Here is a 19,974-nt window from a genome sequence, read left to right on the forward strand (position 1 = left end):
AGTCTCCCCCTGCTAAGGGGGTGCTTCCTGGAAATCACTGTGGGCTCTCACTCCAATCATGAAGATGGGATCAGTAGGATCTGAGCTGGCCTCCAGCCACCTTATGTAGCAGCAAGGAAATGGAGAGATTTCCTGACCCTTGAGTTTCACCCCAAGTATCTACACCCAAGCCCAAAGCCAGGTGGTTCTGCCCGTCCCATTTCCTGCTCAACCTGCAGGTGAGATCAAACACCAGGGTCTCAGTTCAAACTCCTTCTTTCAAACCCAAACTTGAGAGAGGGAAGGAAAGAAAGCGCTGCTAAGCCCCTCACCCTGCGGGTGATGGAGGACACGTGAGATGCATGGAAGGTGATTAACTGTCTTTATTGGAGGAAAACAAGGAGTCATCAGTCTCATTGTCATTATGATAGAAATCTTGATATGTATACATGATTGTCAAGGCAGAGAATCATTTGCTACAGAGACCCATGAACAATTTTGCAGTGCCGCAAACCTATGTGGGTTACACTTCTTGCAGCGTTTTATTACATGCACGGGATAAATGCACTGTTTTCCTTCTTTTGGACAAGCACATTTTTTATGGAGAAATTGAACCAATCGCAAGCCTGGTAATAGAAGAGAGGGAGAAGTTTCTGGGTTTGACCTTGGTAAGCTTTTGGAAAACATGCTCACTGTCGGGGGAGCCGAAAGAAGGGTGAGTACGTGATGTGTAGCGACAAAAGCCAATTTGGAAGTTGTTCCAATGTTTATTCTGGGCACAGCATCCCTCAGGTGTCTCCTCACCTGAACGGGGACTAAGACACCTGTTCTCTCAAACATGCTGCCCTCTCTTTGACACCAGAGGCAGCGCAGCATGGCAGCGGTTCTGTTGCTGTCTGGACAACGTCTCATGTCACTGGCAGAGCCAAGGAGCCCAGGAGGAGGGTGCTGCAGGATGAACTTCAGAGCCGATGCCCCCATTCCTTCTTTACCTGTCTCCCAGACTGGCTATCAGTCCTGCCCCAGGGCCCTTGCTCTTCCAGGCAGGCTGAGAATCCTATGTGTCCAGACTATTATTTTTTTCCTCTGAGAAGCAATCTAACTGGTGTCCGAGTCTTTGGAGTCCCTGCTGACGTCTCATCCTCAGACTAAAGCCTCAAACACTTCCCTCATTTTTTTTCTCCTGTCCATAAGAAAAATAAAATCACCTGTAAGTAAAATACAGTCATATAGCAAATCATCTGACGACGTTAATAATTGTATGACAAGTTCCCCGGAGACAGAAAAGGTTAAAAACGGATACGGCGAATGCAGAAGCGGCCTTGGTACAAAGAGTGAAGGTGACAGTTTGTCCCTTTGGTGTAGAAAAGACACAGACACCGAGAAGCCATTCCACTGTTTGCTTTATCCACGAACCCAGACTCGGCAGCCGCATGCTGGGCGTCTGGCTTCCAGATGCGCAGCCTTTAGGTTTGTGAAAGCGAAGCCCCCAGAGCCACAAGCAGAGCTGCTCCTGCTGGAGGTGGCGAAAGTCCAGGAGGGCCCGCTCCTTCCGGCTGACTGTGGAGGCAGGGGCCAGGCCGCCTGGGTGGAGTGGGAGGCAGGCCAGGCCCCACGGCCAGCATGCAAGGTGGGCTTCATGGTGGGGCTGCAGAACGCCACATACTGCACCTCCAAGACGGTCCCAGGCGAACAGGACATGGGCCTTTCTCATCCTTCCTGCTAACCACAGCTGTGGCTGTTGAACTACCTCGTGTGCACACTCAATTTCTTGGAGTCTTTGGACAGTAAGTCCCCTTTTCTGGACTCTGTTGAGCCCAAGGCAGCTTCTTCCATGGCAACACTGTCATTTCTGGAGATCCACGGCCTGGAACAGCTTTTGCCGACGTCAGGTGCACTTGTAGCCCCAACCTAGGACCAAGTACCATCCCCAAAAGAGTGGGGTGGGGCGGGGGAAATCACATACAAGTATATACATTTTCTTTTTGAAAACAAACAGAACAGTGTTTGGTCTGGAATGTGTGTAAGGAAAAGGCAAACCTCGCAGAGGGTGACGGGGTGACAGCAGGGTTTCAGAACATGCGGGGGCGGCGTGCACAGGTTGAGGCTGAGGACCTGCACTGCACTTGCTGGAAGTGAGGGTGCAAAGAGAGTCTAACTCATTTCTGTTGATGAAAAATGGGAGGAGCTGCCCTGTGCCAGCCCTCGCCTTCCTTTCTTCTACCCTAAGGAAACCTAGCAGGTGCACTCATGGGATTCCTATGAAATAGGAGGGCCTTGCTGGCTGAAGTGGGGGAAGCCGTAGCCTTCAGCCTTGGGAAAATGGGGTCCTTGTATGGCTTTTCCAATGGGAAAAATCCAGTCTGGCCAAGGCTCTGGCTGGGCCGCTGGACCATGGTACCCAAAGCCCTAAGATACTCAGTCTACCTCTACTGGGCCATGGTCTCCTGTTTCTGCTTATATGATGTCCACATCTGGGGGTAGGGTACAGCAGTTTAGACCATCTGCTAGGAGGCCAGGGACCACTTGGCTCCCTCCTGTGTGTCCCACCACAACCTATCAGGACTTGACTGCTGGGCAACAAGGTGACAAAACCAACAGCAGGAGATGAGCACTGTGTAAACTCAGTCTGGGGCTCAATCTGCCAAATCCCTTTGATGAAATCGCTAACGTCTTCTAAGAACCCAATCTTTGCCTGTTCAGCCACGGATATCTCCCTTTGCCCTAAGCCTCAATGCCCAGCACCCAAGGCCACAGGCTTCCCTCTGTTCTGGAGGGGAAATTCTAGAAGTCACCAGAATCATGATCATGGTCAAGACCACTAAATCACGCCTGTTGTTTTTTTTTTTTTTTTCTTTTTCTGTTTGGCATGTTTTCCCTTTTTTTTTTTTTCTTTATAAAAAGGTGGGGGTGTGGAAGATTATCTTTTCTATTCTCCCATGGAGTCCAGGGCAATAGACAGTGGTGAGAACCAACCATGTGTACTGCAGATGCCATGCACAGTCCTGGAGGTGCTGTCAGTCAAACTAGGCTCCTCCTCATCTCAGGCTGGATGCCTGTGTCCTAGGCAGGCTCTACCCATCCTGCCTCCAGCTGCTTTTGCCTCATCCCAATCTGAGGCGCCAGCCCACAGTATGCCCGATGGGGAGTCAGGCTGTGGGGGTGCAGAGGGCAGCCCAGACCGGGGCAGGCCTGGATTAACAGCGATAAGTGGCTGGCCTACTGGACCCGAGTGTGGGCACCCACTTGCTGTTTTAGCTGGACAGCAGCTACTCTGCCTGCCTCACTTCTGAGATGAAGATGGGGGAAGGAAGGGAGAGACCAAGAGGCAGCCAAGGACAGGAGCATTCTAGAACGCTCCTTGAACATTTAACATTCACCATGCGGGAACATAGTCTACTTGCTCCAGGAGGGGAACAGAGCAAACTGGAGGGTGGCACGGTGGGGGTGGGGGTGCCTGGAGTTAGGGAAGAAGCTGTGGTGGACTCTGTCCACCCTCAGCCTCTGCTGGATACTCTGGGTGCGGGCAGGCAGCACTCAGCTGCTACTGGTGACGCTGGGCATGAGTGAGGCTTCTAGGACTTGACCTCTCCGTTTGTCAGGTCTGAACAAAGGACACATCCTGGGCTCTCTCCTGCCTTTGTAACAAAACCATTCCTCCCACATGCAGTCGGCAGAGAACCTCTGGGTACTCTCAAAACAGCCAAGGCTTTCCCAAGCAGCTGTTCCAAGCACCACTTGCTTTCTCCCCTTCCTAACACACAGGACACAGCCCACGTCTGCAAGCATCCAGACTGCATGCACTTCTGGTGTTGCATTCCAGAGTCTCCTCTTGGGCTGAAACCCGTCACTAGCTCCTCCCAGTAGGATATGGAGACCTGACGGCCACAGGCCAAGCATGGCCAAGAACTGACGCAGACGGCAGGGAGGGAACTGGCTCCACTGCTCACCTGGCAGCTGCTCTATGCATCTCAGGTAAGAGACCCCCGTCAAACCACCTGCATATAACCTGCACCGCCTGCAGCAGCCTCCCTAACGATCCTCATCACCAGGAATAGAATTTGGCTTAGAATGTTGCTTTCTGGATAGAAGATCTTGTACAGCACAAAGCAAAAAAAAAAAAAAAAAAAAAAAAAAAAAACAAACCCTGCTCCTAACGCCTCATGTACATACACATCATCACATCATCAGTGATCAGTGCCAAGTTCAGGTAGAATTTTACCCCCTGCAACTTTCTATTGACTTTTTTTTTATAGTGTGGGAAATTAAATGCTTTCACGACACTTGCTAGTAAGCAACATCAATCAAACCTCCTGCAGAGGCTTCTCAGTTTCTCAAACACTCTTCCTAATACTCCTGTCACTGCCCTTGTGAAGATGTGGGGGGTGGGGGTGGGTAGATGCCTATCCAACTCTGGCCACGCTCGCCTCTTAACTGGGTCTGCTGTCATTTCCTACGCCTTCTACAGATTTTTGAAGAGTAGTAGCTTGATTTCTAGCCCAGTGTGCACGTGCTTGCTGACACCAAGCAAGATTCCTGCCAAGCAGCCAAGTGCCTGGGATGTGTGTGTATGTGGGGGGGGGGGGGGGTAAGGTAGACCAGCTGACTGCATTCCTATTCACTCTTCTACATGGTACCTGTGCTGCTGTGCTCAGGGAGGTAGGGTGGAGCTGCTGAGGGCAGTGGCATTGTATGTGAGTGTGTGCTGGGCAGCACTGGGGAATATCACTAAACACTTGGCCTTGACATAGGCAAAGGTGTGGAGGTGACAAAGATGGCCTAACAGGACCTCCCACAACTGGCTGAGCATAGGGGTGGGTGTGAGGACAACAGCTAGGAGAGCAACCTCACATGCCATCAGGCAGACGCCCTGGGCCCACAGGCTCCAGGCTGACCAAGTGGGCCTGAGGGCTGGGGGAGGCCACCTGCCTGGGGTGGCCCAGCAAGCTCACTCTCCACACCATGGTGAATGTCGTGGCCTGGTTTGCCTGGACCTAACAGTGCTGCGTGCTGGAAAACCCTCAGTGGCAGGCAAACTAGGGCATCTGGTGACTCTCCCAGCCACAGGCCTTTGATTTTATTTAGACTCCACCAGCAGTGCCTGGTTGAGGCCACCTCTGGCCATCTCTGCCGCCACCAGTGTCCCGCCTGAGAGGCGGGTCACCTCTCTTTACTATCCTTTTTCATGCTGCCTCCTTTCCCTTCGCTGAGATGGCGCTCATCTGAGACTACAAAGGTATGGATGTGGAGGAACAACTTGTGTGAGTTGGAGGCCGTTGGAAGTATAAGACTAGAAATGCATTAAAAAAAATCACGTAGAGAGAGAGAGATTCATTTAAAAAACTGCATAGCTGAGATCAGAGCTGTCACCTGTCACCCCGTTGTGAGACGTGAGGGCTGGACGCGGGCAGCTGGTTCTGTTTGTAAGGAAAGCTCTCACATCTTGGTTTAAGGGCGGCTCCATCTGCAGTGCGCGCAGCCTAAGAACGGTAGCCTGGCCTGTGGGAGGGAGCAGGCTGCTCTCTGCTGACCCCTGTTGGCGAGAGGCGCCCTGGGGTACTGGGGTTGGGTGGGGTCTCCTGGAGGAGCTGCTGGGAAAGTTTTTTTTTTTTTTATTTTCTCCCTGCAGGTTTCCCAAAGCCACCCTGGAGAGACAACCGCAAGGTGACATGGTCGAAGGAAGGGGACAGGAAGAGAGGGAGCAGCAGTGAGGTGTGAGGTGCACTCTTAGCCTTGGAGACAGATCCCAAAAATAACTTTAAATTTCCCTCGGAGGAAGGAGAAGAAAAATATCTTAAAGGGTAGCACTAAACTCCTCTTGAAGAGCAAACAATATAGGTCACGGAACTAAGAGCTAGCACTTGGGAGGGCATACTTCTTAAAAGGAAAAAACCCCAAAAGCCAAGCCCTAATGCACAATATTTACCCATATTTAAATAATCCAGTTGAAACCTTTTTGTGTGTATGTGTGTGTCATCAATGAAAAAAAGAACATACACCATAGACGGTTCCCCTACACTGAGAAGAGAAGCGGGGGTGGGAGGAGGGGGCCGGGGGGAATAAAAGCAGGGCCACTGAGTCAGCGCTTTGCAAGATTCCTATGTACAGCACCAGGTCCTATGAGATCAGCTCCCCTTGAGTCTGCAGAGTTTGTGAGAAATGAACGTTTCAGAATTGCAGTATAAAATATGGCCATAAAAAACTTCTGTCTTCCAGTCCTGCGCAGGAAGGTGCACCATGCAGGGCAGGGGGGAGGCTGGCTGGCGAGGCTCCTCCTCCCTGGCCCCACCCCCGGCCCCACCCCCGGCCCCGCCTCCAGGGCCAGTCACTTGCTTCCAGTGTGCACTGTGGTCACAGTGGTGGGCCTGGGTCTCCGCTCGGCTCCGACTCCTGAGACCCCCGACGAAGAAGAAACGAAACTACAGAGCGTGGAAGGTGCCAGACCTGTGGGACAACAGCGGACACACGGGGGTCAGAGCTTCGGAAGCAAATTCACGCTCCCTTCCCACCACAAGGGTGCCAGATGGCCTGGGTTTGGGGAGCAGGGAGAATGTCTACGCACCTGATTCTGCCTTTAACCTACCCAGAGGAAAACCTTTTCCATGGTGTTCAACTCTCCTCTCCTGTTTTACTGTAACTGCTTTGCACTGAGCCACTGGGAGAGGATGGGGTCTATTAAAGGAGCACAACTCTGTAAGCCGGACATAGGGAGGTGCATGCCACAGACGATTAAGACGGGCCCGCTGCCACTGGGGCTGTAAGCAATGATCAGTTGTGGGTTTGCCTGCCTTGACCACAGGGTGGAAAGGACCCTGGGATGACACAGAACCTGGTCTACAGGGCTGGGCGGCTGCATCAGGGAGCCTCTCAGAGACTGGGAAAAGGCAAAGGCCAGACCAGTCCCAGATGCGATGGAGCAATTCTGCAGACAGGAGAGGAAGCCTCTGCTGAGCCACGTGGGCGGGGAGGGGAGGCCCCGGGGGACAAGGACTGGTACTGAGAGCGGTCCAGGTGGGCCCCAGGAGCAGCCTGGTATGAGCCAGGTCAATATGCAGAGGGACTCCAGAACATTTGTGGAAATGGAATGAGAACCCAAGTGTCTCTTGGTACAAAACGTTTTTGGACTCCCTGTATCATGTTTTCATAATGGGCATGTTCCACCTTTTTTTTTTTTTTTTTTTTGATGTCCCTTCGTAAGCGAGCTCCAACCGTCATCCTCGTTGAAAACCATGAGTCTCCGCCCTTCCTTCCTCTGGCCACGGAGCAGTCACGCAGCAAGAAGTAAAAAAGGAGATGGCTCTGAAAGCACGCAAGCCTCTCTCCAGATGGAGAAGTGAGCCACGCACGTCTTATGCACAGGTGGCACTCGGGGTCCCTGGGAGTGATGAGATGATCCGATTACAGAGTAACGCCCCAGGGTCGTCCTGAGTGCTAAATGGGACAAAGTACTGACCGTGCCTGGCAAACAGGTGCTCAGCACAAGGCAGGGCCCTGCCCTCCAACCCACACCTGTCCAATGTGCCGGCTACAGAATTCTGGTTTTGCTACATACGCACAATCTTTTTGGCTGGCCAGACTGAGGCTGCTCGAAACACTTGCATTTGAGCTGTCCAGGCTGCTGCCGAGATGTAGTCTTCTCATGTGTCTCACGACAGCTGTGGCGTTGAACGCTTGCTGGCATTGCAGAGAGGGGAGAGAGGAGACAAAAATATCCCAGCAATTAGAAAGGTCTGCAATTGCGTCCTGTTGGTTATGCTGTAACTCCAGCCACTAGCCAACTTCTTAAAGCCTTCTCATGACATTCTAGAAAGAAAACCTGGGCCGGCGCCGCGGCTCACTAGGCTAATCCTCCGCCTAGCGGCGGCGGCACACCAGGTTCTAGTCCCGGTTGGGGCGCCGGATTCTGTCCCGGTTGCCCCTCTTCCAGGCCAGCCCTCTGCTGTGGCCCGGGAGTGCAGTGGAGGATGGCCCAGGTGCTTGGGCCCTGCACCCCATGGGAGACCAGGAAAAGCACCTGGCTCCTGGCTCCTGCCATCGGATCAGCGCGGTGCGCCGGTCGCATCGCGCTGGCCGCGGTGGCCATTGGAGGGTGAACCAACGGCAAAGGAAGACCTTTCTCTCTCTCTCTCTCTCACTGTCCACTCTGCCTGTCAAAAAAAAAAAAAAAAAAGAAAGAAAACCTGTAGTGTGCCTTCTTCCAAACACATGCTCATTCATTTCAACCCTCTTTTCTGGTCAGAATGTATGTTGCAGATTTATATACGTATATAAATATACAGAATAAACATAAAGCAGTTCTCACCATTACTTAAGGAATGCAACTTTTATAATAAAAGGCATTACCTAATACCATAAAAATGTGCCTTTTAAAATAGCATTTATTTTCCTGTTATTGCTCTGTTTGCCCTAAACAACAGTAATTCCTCTCCATAACGTAGGTCAGTGGAATCAGTTGTGTTTCTGTAGGGTCCCTCACTGATGACTCTTAGGAGAACACAACCAGTTCTGAGCTAGGCTGATAGGGTTTAGGTGATCCACAGATGACCACAAAACCCCGACAGTCCAATTCTTTACCAAAAAACGTTGTTGAGTTCAAATCAGACTTTCTGTGCCCACCTCCTCCCTATCCCTTTAATAAAAGTCATGGGTGCTAAGCGCCAGCAAAGTGAAGAAACACAGAGGGGATGGGGTTTTCTTAGAACCAGGGAGCGAGGAATAATGGGCACGGCTGCCTCCCTGAGCCACACAGGGAAACACTGAATCACACCCTGGGTCCCGCTCACGCCATGACACTCCCTCTGCACCCTCATGATGGCTAAAGTCAGCAAACACGACTGTGCTGAGCTGCTGCACACCCAGCTGACAGTCACGCTTAGACACCAGAAACGCTTCAGGGGGGAGTGGCGGGTCCCCGGGGTGGGGGTGGGGTCAGCACTTACTCTCCACTTGCTCTTGGCGAAGTTCTTCCGGATCTGGGCGCTGACGGACTCGTGGATGTTCTTACTGAGGGCCGTGTCCCCGGCGATCCTGAAACACAGCGGACCGAGGCCTCTTCACAAAGGGTTCTGGGGGCCCCTCCGAGTTGGCTCACCGGCAGCTCCCACCAATCATCGCCCTCTCTAGGGATCCGCCAAGGCCCTCCCCCTACTTCCATTTCCCCTCTGATCCCAGTTCCTGCAGCACCAGAATCCACAGTGACAAGGCTCTTGTCCTCCTCCCTCACTCCTCCTCGCTGCGACTGGCCGGCCCCCACATTGTTCCCCCAGGGACCAGCGGCTTTCAGTTGCCTGGTGCCCGACTCTGCCCTGCACAGGATGCCTGCTCTGTGGACTGCACGGGCACACGGGCTGCCCCCTGGTTCTGTCAACACTAACTGAGCTGAGCTCTGTGAGGCTCTAATCGGCAATGCCGTGGGCCCTGCGACCCCCACCTCTGCGCTCAGTGGAGGGAGTTCAACCCCACTCAACCATCTGCTCCTCCACTTCCTGGACAGCTCTCAGAACTGCCAGGCCACACCCACCCTACATTCTGCCGGGTCCTGGGCGATCTTCCCTTGAGCTCCTGGCTTGTTCCTGAGCCTCCTCTGAGCAGGCACAGGCTGAGGCCTGCCCACGACCTCCTTTTGGAAGAGGCTGTATTTTTGTTGGGTCTCACATCTCCCCCTTCTCTCTTGGTGCAGAATCTCCAGAGCTGGGAATTACCTGGCAGTCCCTCACGGTTCCTCGTTCTCCCGCACACACCCTCTCCAAGCACAGCCTGGGCCTCCCCTATGTCCAAGTTGTGGCTGCCCCCTCCCCACCTTCAGAGGGAGCTCTGTTCTGATCTCAGTCTCTGCTGGGCTCCAATCCCTCCGTCTGCCCTCTCCTGCAGCACCAAACTATTAAGTGACAGGCCACTATCTAAAAGACGCCTAAGACATGATTGACAGAACCTTGTATAAGCTAAGGGGCAGAAGCCAGATCCATGGGCCACCAGTCCCGCCTGGAAGGTAAGGGAAGAGAGCTTTCACCTCCCAGGCCCACGCTGCCCTGGTCACCAAACAGCCTGGAGGTCACAGACCACTGGAAAAAGGACAGGAACAAGCTCAGGGCTTATTCAGGCGAGCAGTCACCGCCCAGGCAGCCTTGCTTCCACTTCGGCACTGGAAACATGGTTGATGCCCTAGACACTGACTGCGCCAGGCTGGCCTAGTTCAAAATTCAGCGTGATATGCCAGCTCAGGGCAGCTTCCCCTCTGAGCACACCCCTCTCTTTTCCCAGCAGGGCCTGAGCAGGCCCCAAAAGGAGGCCTCGTGAACCTGCTTTGTGCCCCCGACAACTGCTGCAGACCCCTGCCCCCAGACCTGCACCAGTGAAGCAGGAGGGGCGCACCTGACACGGTAGTCATGGGGCCTTGAGGGAAACAGTGTCCTCATTCAGCGTGTTCTCTCGGACAGCTCCTGTTTGGTCCTGTTCCGTATTCCAAAGCTACGCGCTCAGAAAAAGATGCCCGTTCCAAGGCATCTGCACCAGCTCTTTGTTGCAAACAACTGGACCAAAGCAACAGGAGCCATGAAACAGCCTGGCAGAGTGCTGCTGGTGGTAATACAGGCTGCTGGGGGTGGGGCAACTGGGAGACCTCGCCTGTCAGCAGTTGTGGTCTCAAAACACCTGGGGCCTGGGCCTTGACCTCTGCCTCCCGCACCTTCTCTGGACTACCAGTGGCCCAGATGTAAGGAAAATGCAACCATGCAGTTATCTGAGGAATGTTCCGTGCTCTTTGCCACGGTCTAGGTGGTGCTGCAGTTGGGTAGGAGGTAGTCCCCACGGGCTCTGTTAGGCTGCTGTGTTGGGGGTGGGGCAGGGGATCCTGCAGCCACCCTGGGCCACAAGAGCATAGCACGGTCCTCCCTGAATGGGCGCCCTGGTAGACGTGGCTTCTGCTGCTCAGGCGAAGCTAGGGCATCCAAGTCTCGGATGCTCGGTGTCACCCTCTTGAGCACTGTTCGTCAACACTACAGGAGACCTCAGAGCTTGAGACTGGTCACGCAGATCATCCTGGGAGCAGACCCACACTTCTGAGACTAGAAGCATTTCTTCATAAATCTGCACACATGCCTACGGGGAAAGCTCTGGGCACACATCTCATTCACGTCTCCCTTGCTTGCTGGCTTTTACCTCCATGCTAACAACATACATGGCATCTACTCAGTCTCTTCTTTCACCACCTGGTTTGTGTCTTGGTGTCCTCCTCCACTCACAGACCACCAAGCTCATCTCTGCTTGTCTTTGGTGTTCTTGTGTTCTGTATTGGGGCTCACTCTCCCTCCAGGGTGCTGATGTTGCAATTTCCTAGCCACACAACACAGGCTTGGGCAACACAGGCTTGGGGGTCGGGGCTGGTGTGACACAGCAGGTGGAGTCGTTGCTTGCGACATTGGCATTCTGCAACAGAGTGCTATGTTCTAGTCCTGGCTGCTCTGCTTCTGATCCAGCTCCCTGCTAATACACCTGGGAAGAGCAGTGGATGAAGACCCAAAGTACTTAGATCTTTGCTGTCCACACAGGAGACCTGGGTGGAGGTCCAGGTTCCTGGCTTTGGCCTGTCCCAGCCCTAGCCCTTGTGGCCATTTGTGGAGTGAACTAGTGGAAGGAAGATATCTCTCTCTCTCTCTCTGTCTCTGCTTTTTGAATAAATAAATATTAAAACAAAGAAAAGACAGGCTTGGTGATGCCTGGCGTGCATGCCAGGCAGTGTCAAGCCAGATTCCTGGCCTGCTTACCCTTTCCTATGGCTGATCTGAGCCCAGGTGGCTGGAACCTAGAAGAGAGGTGGGGTCTCAGTGAACGTTCAGGAGTGGGATGGTCAATTTTATGTGCCAACATAGCTTGGCCACGCTACTTATCTCTGGACAAAAGCTAGTCTGGATGTTGCCGTGAAAGTACTTTAAGATGAGATAAGCATTTCCATCAGCAGACTTTGAGTAGAGTGGATGGGTGGCGACAGTGTAGGTGAGCCTCATCCAACCAGCTGATGGTCTTAAGAAGAAAGAGGAGGAGGGAGCAATGCCTCCAGGCTGTGTTCCTGATGCAAGTTCACTGGCCCGTCCTTCCGGCCATGGATTTGCCAGCCTCTGCCGGCAAAGTCAAGTGAGGCAAGGCCTTAGTTCCTTGAAATAAATTAATCTCTCTCATCTCTTTAGTTTGCTTATCAATGCAACAGCTGGAAGACGGCTGTGCAGGACAGTGTGACCTGGATAAACGAGCTGAGGCCAGGTCCTGCCCTGCAGCAAGATGCTTCTGTTTTCTGTGGCTATAACAGAACCCTTGAGATGGAATAATTTATAAGGAAAAGAGGTTTTGTTTTACTGGCTCGTGACTTGGAAGCCTGGAAAGCCCACAGCAGGTGGTGGATGTGGCGAGGGGCCACCCACGCACTGCCCCAACTCATGGCAGAAAAACAGGTAGCGAAACGGAAGGCACACATGGAAGAGGCGACACACAGGGGCCACCTGCTTTAAACACGCTGCTCTAGCGGCAACGAGTCCATCCCCATGAGAACCACAGGAATCCCTCTTAACGACCTCAGCACATCCAAAGGCCTCATCTCCCAACAACAACCAAATTCCAATGTGAGTTCTGGAGGAGGAAACCCCCCCTTTCACACCCTAACATGAGCGTGGGTTTCCAACCTCCACTTGCTATTCCCAATCGGCACCTGCTAGTTCCCTACCATGCACCGCACTCCAGGAGCAAGGCTAGACCTTGACAGGGGCTTGGACACATCTGGTAAGATGGGCTGATGACCTCCCGCAAGGAAGGCTTTGATGGAAAAGAGCCCTCTCCAGTCCGCAGTCTCCGTTTTGAGGTTAAGGGAAGGCACCTCCCAGCCCTGGGTGGTCTTGACAAAGCTGGACAGCAAGTCTGAGTGACAGCTGGTGCTCTCCATGAACAATGGCTGTGCCCAGACTACGACAGTGAAAGTCTCTGCTCCACTGCACTCATTCTGTTCCCCGACAGCTCCTGGCTGGACCTGCTTTCTCCTCTGCCCAGGTGATTTACGTGAAAGAGACAAAGACGTCAGATATGCAGGTAAGCGGGGGAGCGTCTGTGATGCTTGGATCTGCTGCACTTGCTCTTATTTTTCAGAGTTTGATTTCATGGGAATTTTGAAAGGCACAGTGAAAATGCTAACGCGCTGGGAGAAAATTCCTCCAACAGAGGAGGGTGAACGACCTTTGTTCCATACAGCTTGCAAGCTCCCCCATCTCGCGATGTGACACAGGCGCATGCCTCTGACGTCTGTCTCTGGCTGGACCTCTTTCCTGAGCTCCCCAAACTCATTCAGCACAGCCCGTCCAGCTCGGCAAGCCCAAAGCGGAACGTGTTCTCTCGCACCCAAGCCTGCTTTCCCTCCCTGCACCATCATCCTCCCAGTCCCTTGTGCAGGAACCTTGGCAATCACCTTGGACCCCGCTCTTCCCCGCCCCATCAGTGCTCTGCTGGAAGAAGCCTCTCTGCCTCTGAGCATCTCCCACAGTCCTCAGCACCGCTGCCGTGGTGCCCTTGTGCAGAGGTTCCCTCGTCTCTACCTCGGGCTGTAGTCTGGCCATGCCCCATCTCTTTCCACTCATTCTCGACCCTGTAGCCAGATGGAGCGTTTTTTTTACACTAACTCTGATCACTCTGCTTAAAGCCCACCAGAGCCCCCACTACTCAAAGGGAAAAGACCAGATTCTTAGGTTGGTAATAAAATAACAGGGACCAGCACATTTGGGAGCTGTGTTAGAGGCCAGGCCCCTTCCTCTTCTTCACTGTACGTATTATCTCATTTAAGCCCTCAAAAAGCCTGCCTGACTGTGTGTCTTGTTATTTATGATCTCAGTTGTGTAGAGGAAGCTTGAGGGGTCAGGTCATACGTGGGGGAGCCAGAACTTGGGAGCCCAGCAGGCCAGGCCAGAAGCCTGCTAGCCCTTGCCCTCCTTTCTGGTCTCACCTCCTGCCTGTTGCCTCCAAAACATCAGACACTTGTGGCATGGTGCATGGGTGGGCAGTTCCAAGCCCCCATTCTGTGGCCCTGGCCACTCTCCCTGCTTGGAATTCCTCCCCTTGCTATTGGCCTGGCGGAAGCCATCGGCTGCTGCAAGACTCAACTCAGATTCCGCTGAGCCTCTCCCAGCCCTCCCAGCAAAAACCCTGGATTCGTTTTCAAAAAGTGTGTGGTGGATGAGAGGTTCTTGCTTCCCGCCTTCTCCAGAGGGATGCCCGGGGAAGCACACAAGGGTGAGGGGTCTTGTCCTTCCCCCCAAGATCGTCTCGGCAGTCTCTCAGCTTGAAAGCCTAGTGTGCAAACCTTTACTGTCCTCCTCATCACACACTGGGCCCTTATTCTCCAAAGTGACTTCTGGGAAACACCAGGAAGACCCGCTCAAGACTGTCCACCTCTGCGGATGGCGCTTGCCTCCCGCCCACCCCTCCTCCGTCTTCCTCTCTCCTTCTCCTCTCTGGAGGCGTGGGGGTGGTGAAGAGCATTCGGCTGGGAATCTGACAGTCCTGGCTCTGCCCTTAGCTAGCTGTGTGGTCTTGTCTGAGTTACTCCCTCTTTGTATTTCCTTATCTCTGAAACGAAGCTGAAGCCCACCTCACAGGTTATTGTAAAGAAAAAAAGGGAACAATACTTTAAAGCAATGAGCATAGTGCCTGGAACATGAGACTCGCCACAAATGACAGGTGTTGTGACTTAACATGAGGTGGAGGCAGGTCCTTCTGCAAGGTCAGCCAGCAGGTTAGATCAGGAGGAGATGCTACGGGATGGTGCAATGGGTCTTTTGGGTATTGTGCTACTGTTAGCACTTGAATCAAAATGGATGGATATGCTGCTTCAATAAAAATAACTACAATGGACTGAGCATTTACCATGCACCACTGTATGCATCCCTTTATTGCCATATCGCCCTTATTTCTTGTATCAGTCCTGTGAATCAGGTATTCTTTTAGCTGTTTGGGCGACATCCTCTCTGTGTGTTAGATCATCAGATATCACTGATTTAACTAAACCCACCCAGCATCTACTAAGCCTGCCAGGTCACAGGCTGGGTGCTGTGGACACCCAGTCCTCTGGGTGCACCCCGGGCAGCCCACTCAGAGGACGGTGAAAGCAGAGCAGGAAGCTGCGGTGCACAGAGCCTGCCTGGCAGCCCAGCGGTGGGACCCAAGCTCTGTGGATTAGGTATTCCTATTCTCATTTTAATGATAAGAAAATCGAGGCTCAGTTAAGTGTGAGGCCAAAGTCGCAGCCAGCTGAGAGGGTAGCTAGGTTCTAACCTCATAAGTGGCACCCCCACCCCACCCCACCCCACCCCGCCCAGGGGTGGCCTCCACCAAGCACACTGCTATCAGTTAGTCAGCCCCCCTGCAGCTGAAGAAACACCATCTGGAAAAACATCTTCAAAGGAAAAAAATGTAAGTCACTTCAATGCCTTTAACTACTGAGTCATAAACGCAAGAAATAAACCTCACTGGGCAATTGCCTTCAATAAACTTGACTACTGTGGACTTCCTGCACTGAAAACGTTACTGCTACGGTTTGCACACTTGGTTTCTTGTGAGTGCATTCAGAAGAGTGTGTGTTGAAATAAAGGAGCTCAGGGCTGGCTCAGAGAGAGGAGGGAAGTCAGTGATGAGAATGAGATGGAGAGCTGTGCGGATTTTATGAATGGGGACAGGAGACAGAAAGCTGGCTCTGGGAGGCATCAGAGGACGCGGCGGCTTTTCTTACCATGGGTGCCGAGCTGCCTGCTCACACGTGTATCTTTTGTTTGGGTCTTTCTCCATCAGATTCCGAATGAAGTCTTTTGCTGTTCAGAAAGAAGGCACAAGGGAAGGGATCACTTTGGGGTTTGTTATTTGACAGCAGGATACCCTCAGGGCCTCAGGTGTATCGTGAAAGACAGATCAGCCTTCCATGGACCCTCCTGGAACCCTGCACATAAAAGGTGCCAGCATCCGGGGGAAAGGGAGGCAAACTCCAAGGGTGGCCAAGTGAACAAAGGGACATAAAACCCGTTCTGGGCCCCTGCTTTCCCAGCTCTGAGTCTCCCATGCACGCCTGTTAGTGGCACCGTTGGTTCAGAGAAGACAGAGAATATCTTCATGATGATTTGTGTCCACTCAGCCCACCAGGGCTATTTGGGTGACATCCTCTCCGTGCATGAGACGTCGCTGATTCAGCCAACCCCACCCAGCATCTACGAAGCCTGCCAGGCTGGGTGCCGTGGACACTCGGCAGCCCACTCGGATAATTGCAAATGCTGAGCCGGAAGCTGCAGTGCACACACACTGCCCTGCAGCCCAGGATGGGGCGGGACCCAGAGCAAGACCCTGAGAAGGTCGGGGACCAGCTTGTGTGCTGGCCCCGAAATCTGATACACTGCAGGGCCTGGCAGCTCACTGCCCACGCGACTGGGCTTCCAGGGGGCAGGCTGAGCCCTTCTGAGACGTAAAATATTCCCCAAGCAGCTCTTTTCTGCCGGCTTTGTGGATCTATATTCCAGACTTGGGTTTTAGAAGATTGAAGAAGCAAGCGAGGCGTTCACAGCAAGCAAGGAGGAACTAATGGAAACAGTGAGATGCTGTGTTTCAGTGGCCACCAGGCACTATACGCCGTGTCCTGCTCACTATCTCATCCCATCCTTCTCCCTCTTCCCATGGTGGAAGGAGTGTGAGCGCCTTGCTGAAGCTTAGGGAGTTGGCCAAATCATGTGGGTGTTCATCTCGTATGGCATCACAGCCAGGACGCGGGCCACAGAATGAGAATCTAGGTTTCAACCCTAGGTCCGCTGTCTACCAGCTGACTTTGGTGAAGGTATTTCCCCTTCTGGGGCCTCAGTTCCCTCATCTGTCAAATGGGTCTAATAGCAATACCCATTTGGTGGTGGGTATTGAGGACTGAGTGCATAGGTACAGAGTGTCTCGTGCTCAGCACATAGTCAGAGCTCAATAAGTGTTACCTAATGTTAGTTCAAGAGTGCCCAGATCAGGGAAGGGCTAGGAGTGGTGGATGAACAAATCCTTGCCCCTTGACTGGACAAAGGCCAGATGCCCCAAGCCCATCCGCCACTTTGCATTTCAGGCTGACATACGTAGCTTGCGTACGGCTATGCACTGAATGCTGTGTTCCCCCAAATGCATACTTTGAAATCCTCATTCCTAGGTACTGGGGAGGTGATTGGATCATGGATGCGGGATGAGAGTAGCGCCCTTTATAAAAGAGATGCCAGAGGGCTCTCTTGCCCTCCACTGCGTGAGGGCACGGAGAGAAGACACACCCCTTGAGAACCAGGAGGCGGGCCCTCACCAGTGCCTTCACCTTGGCCTTCCCAGCCCCAAGTACCATGAGAAGTTAATTTCTGTTGGTTAAGCACCCTGGACATGGTGATTTTGTTATAGCAGCCTCTTCTGAGCCTGCAGGGCTGCAGTCTGGAACCTGCAGGGCAGAGACTGTGAGAGATGCATGTGTCTAGGGGGAGGGGGCAGACCTACCAGAGTCAGAGATGTCGTCCCAGTATGGGGAGTCAAACTCATATTCCGCCTTGAGGATCTGTTCGAAGAGCTTGGAGTCGTTTTCATCGTAGAAAGGTGGGTAGCCGCACAGCCTGCAAGACAAGATGATGTAGGAGCTGAGCCTCTGCATGTCCATGTCCCGGCTGGCGAGTCTGCGCTTTGCCCGGAAGGGAGAGACACTGTCCATGCAGGGAAGGGAGCCTGCTCCCCTGTGCTGGCTGCAAACACAGTCTCAGCCAAGCAGCCACACGCTCTATGGGCACACACGCCAACCTGTGACTTCACCAACAGCAAAAAGGGTTAACTCAGGTGACGGCTGAAGGTAACTATGTATCTGGAAGTCCATCTTAAGTCCCGGGACACTGTTAACCATCAGGTTCTGTGCACCCCAAAAACTCACCAAATGGCCTTCTGTAGAACAATCTTCTTGATTGGGGTCTCTCTTGTGGTATAGTGGATAAAGCCACCACTGGTGACACCAGCATCCCATATGCATGATGGTGTTTGTCCTGGCTGCTCTACTTCTGATCCAGTTCCCTGCTAATAGCATGGGAAAAGCCCCGGGATGGCCCATGTGTGTGGGTCCCTGCACTTGTGGGAGGGACCTGGATGAAACTTCTGGCTCCTGGCTTTGGCCTGGCCCAGCCCTGACCCTCATGGCCATCTGGATAGTGAACCAGTGGAAGGAAGATCTTTCTTTCTCTCTATAGTTCTGATTTTCAAATCAATCAATCGATCTTTTTTTTGAAAAAGCAATGTTATTGATTTCTTACTGTAATATTGTTCCTTATAGAAGAGTGGAAAGAACAAACAAAACACATGTTTAGGAGGAAAGGACATTCTACCTCCTTGAGTACCAAGTTGCCCTAAGCTACACATTATCACCCAAATTGGTATTTGGAAGGTTCTAGTGTTGCCCATGAACATGCAGGAACTATCAGCAGGCGCTGACAAAAGTTGTAACATTGTGATATCAGAGTGCCATTACTTATTCTTCCACTGCCCATTTCAAAGGTGACATTTTCAAAGGTCTTATTAGGTTGCTGGTACAGCAACTTGCAGAGGCTGAAGCGGCGGTGGACAGCTGTCTGATCAATGTAATGGGGTGGACATTCTGATGAAATGTACCAGCAACAAGTGCTTCCATAAAGCCATGGGCTCTCACTCCAGTGCTGCCCTCAGCTCTGATGCTACTGTTAACCATTAGGAGGCTGTTTTCAGACCACAATTTCCTCTTCTGACTATCTGGAGGGCCAGACCAGAAAACCCCTAAGCATTCTTACCAGTTCTGGGATACCCCAGTCCAGTGATGCCCCACTTCAATTTGTCTGCCTGGCTAGAACGCTTAGGGCAAGACCTAGGACATGCGTGGGGCCCCTCACTGGGCACAGGGACAGGGCCTGCATGGTGCGGAGGGGTGGGGCTGAGGCTGCAGCTGAAAGTGGTCACACGGCAGGGGAAGGCAGCGCTTTGGTCTGCAAGGCCAGGCGTGGAGCTGGAGGGTGCGGCCCTCACTTCTGGGGTACAACAACCCAGAGCAGGCCAGCCATAGGGGGCGATCTGTCCCCAGAGGAGCCCTCACTCTGCCCACACAGCCCACATTGCTCCAAACACAGCTGTGGGATGCAGACCAGTCTGATGAGAGCACATGCAGAGGAGGCAGACAGCAGCTGGAACAGAGGTCGGAAGCACAGCCTGGGTGCCCCCACCCATCCCCCTCCCCCCGCCCCAGCCAGGGGTGGCGCACAGTGCACAGGGCACGGCCAAGTGACACTCTTCGCAGCAGTAACACATCCTGCGGGCCCGCATGGGTCAAAGTCACCCAACCCCACAAGGTCGTTCTAGGGGCTGAGTGCCTGGAAAATTTCATTTTTAAAGATTTGCTGCCTTTGGCGAAATGAACAAAAGCCAAGTGCTTCTGAAACCACCAGGCGCATACTTCACTGCCCGGGAAGGCCTTGGGGTCTGGAGATGGACGTGTACAGTTTTCCCATAATGAGGATTTGGGCTAAATGAAATGTGCATATTAGGAAAAGCAGACAGAGCAAAACGTTGGTTTGTCTTGGAAAAAACCTAAATTTTAGAGATGGGAGGTTTTTGTTTATTAACAACCAAGTGTGTTTTACTTTATGGTTTGGCTTTCTGTTCAAGGAAAAAAAAAACCTTTAAGAAAATTCCAAGAAAGATTTATTCCTCCTGTGCCAGTTTTCTTAATGTATATTCCAATTTCTTCTGGTCTTAGCTCTTTGTCTTTCTTTCTTGTTGTTGGATATGGAATACTGTGTTCATGCAGCTTTACTGAGGACAGAAGAAAGAGAAGTGGATCTAGCTTGGGGCCTAGGTGATGAAGAAAGAATTAAAAAAAATTTTTAAAGATTTAATTAGTTTTAATTGAAAGTTAGAATTATACAAAGAGAGAGAGAGACAGAAGGAGGGAGAGAGGGAGAGAGAGAG

General features: G+C 52.5%; 1 protein-coding gene across 5 annotated transcripts in view; it reads right to left on the reverse strand.

Annotated features, from left to right (window-relative positions):
- Positions 1 to 344: 344 nt before the first annotated feature.
- CAMK1D (calcium/calmodulin dependent protein kinase ID) overlaps positions 345 to 19,974 on the reverse strand; it is a 458,904-nt gene continuing 439,274 nt past the window's right edge. For 3 of the 5 annotated variants that reach the window (XM_051821551.3, XM_089311753.1, XM_051821556.3), the window contains 5 exons: positions 17,500 to 17,612; positions 15,737 to 15,815; positions 8,919 to 9,006; positions 7,536 to 7,653; positions 345 to 6,423 (listed from right to left, as the gene is read on the reverse strand). In XM_051821551.3, the coding sequence (XP_051677511.1) occupies positions 6,305 to 6,423; positions 7,536 to 7,653; positions 8,919 to 9,006; positions 15,737 to 15,815; positions 17,500 to 17,612 (517 nt within the window). In that variant the 3' untranslated portion in view covers positions 345 to 6,304. Of the gene's footprint in view, positions 6,424 to 7,531; positions 7,654 to 8,918; positions 9,007 to 15,736; positions 15,816 to 17,499; positions 17,613 to 19,974 lie in introns of all 5 variants that reach the window. The other 2 variants (XM_051821552.3, XM_051821553.3) reach the window with 2 other exon arrangements.

Source organism: Oryctolagus cuniculus, chromosome 13, assembly GCF_051225735.1.
Source record: "Oryctolagus cuniculus isolate XC-2025 breed Fujian yellow rabbit chromosome 13, ASM5122573v1, whole genome shotgun sequence".
In the NCBI taxonomy this organism is placed as follows: domain Eukaryota; kingdom Metazoa; phylum Chordata; class Mammalia; order Lagomorpha; family Leporidae; genus Oryctolagus; species Oryctolagus cuniculus.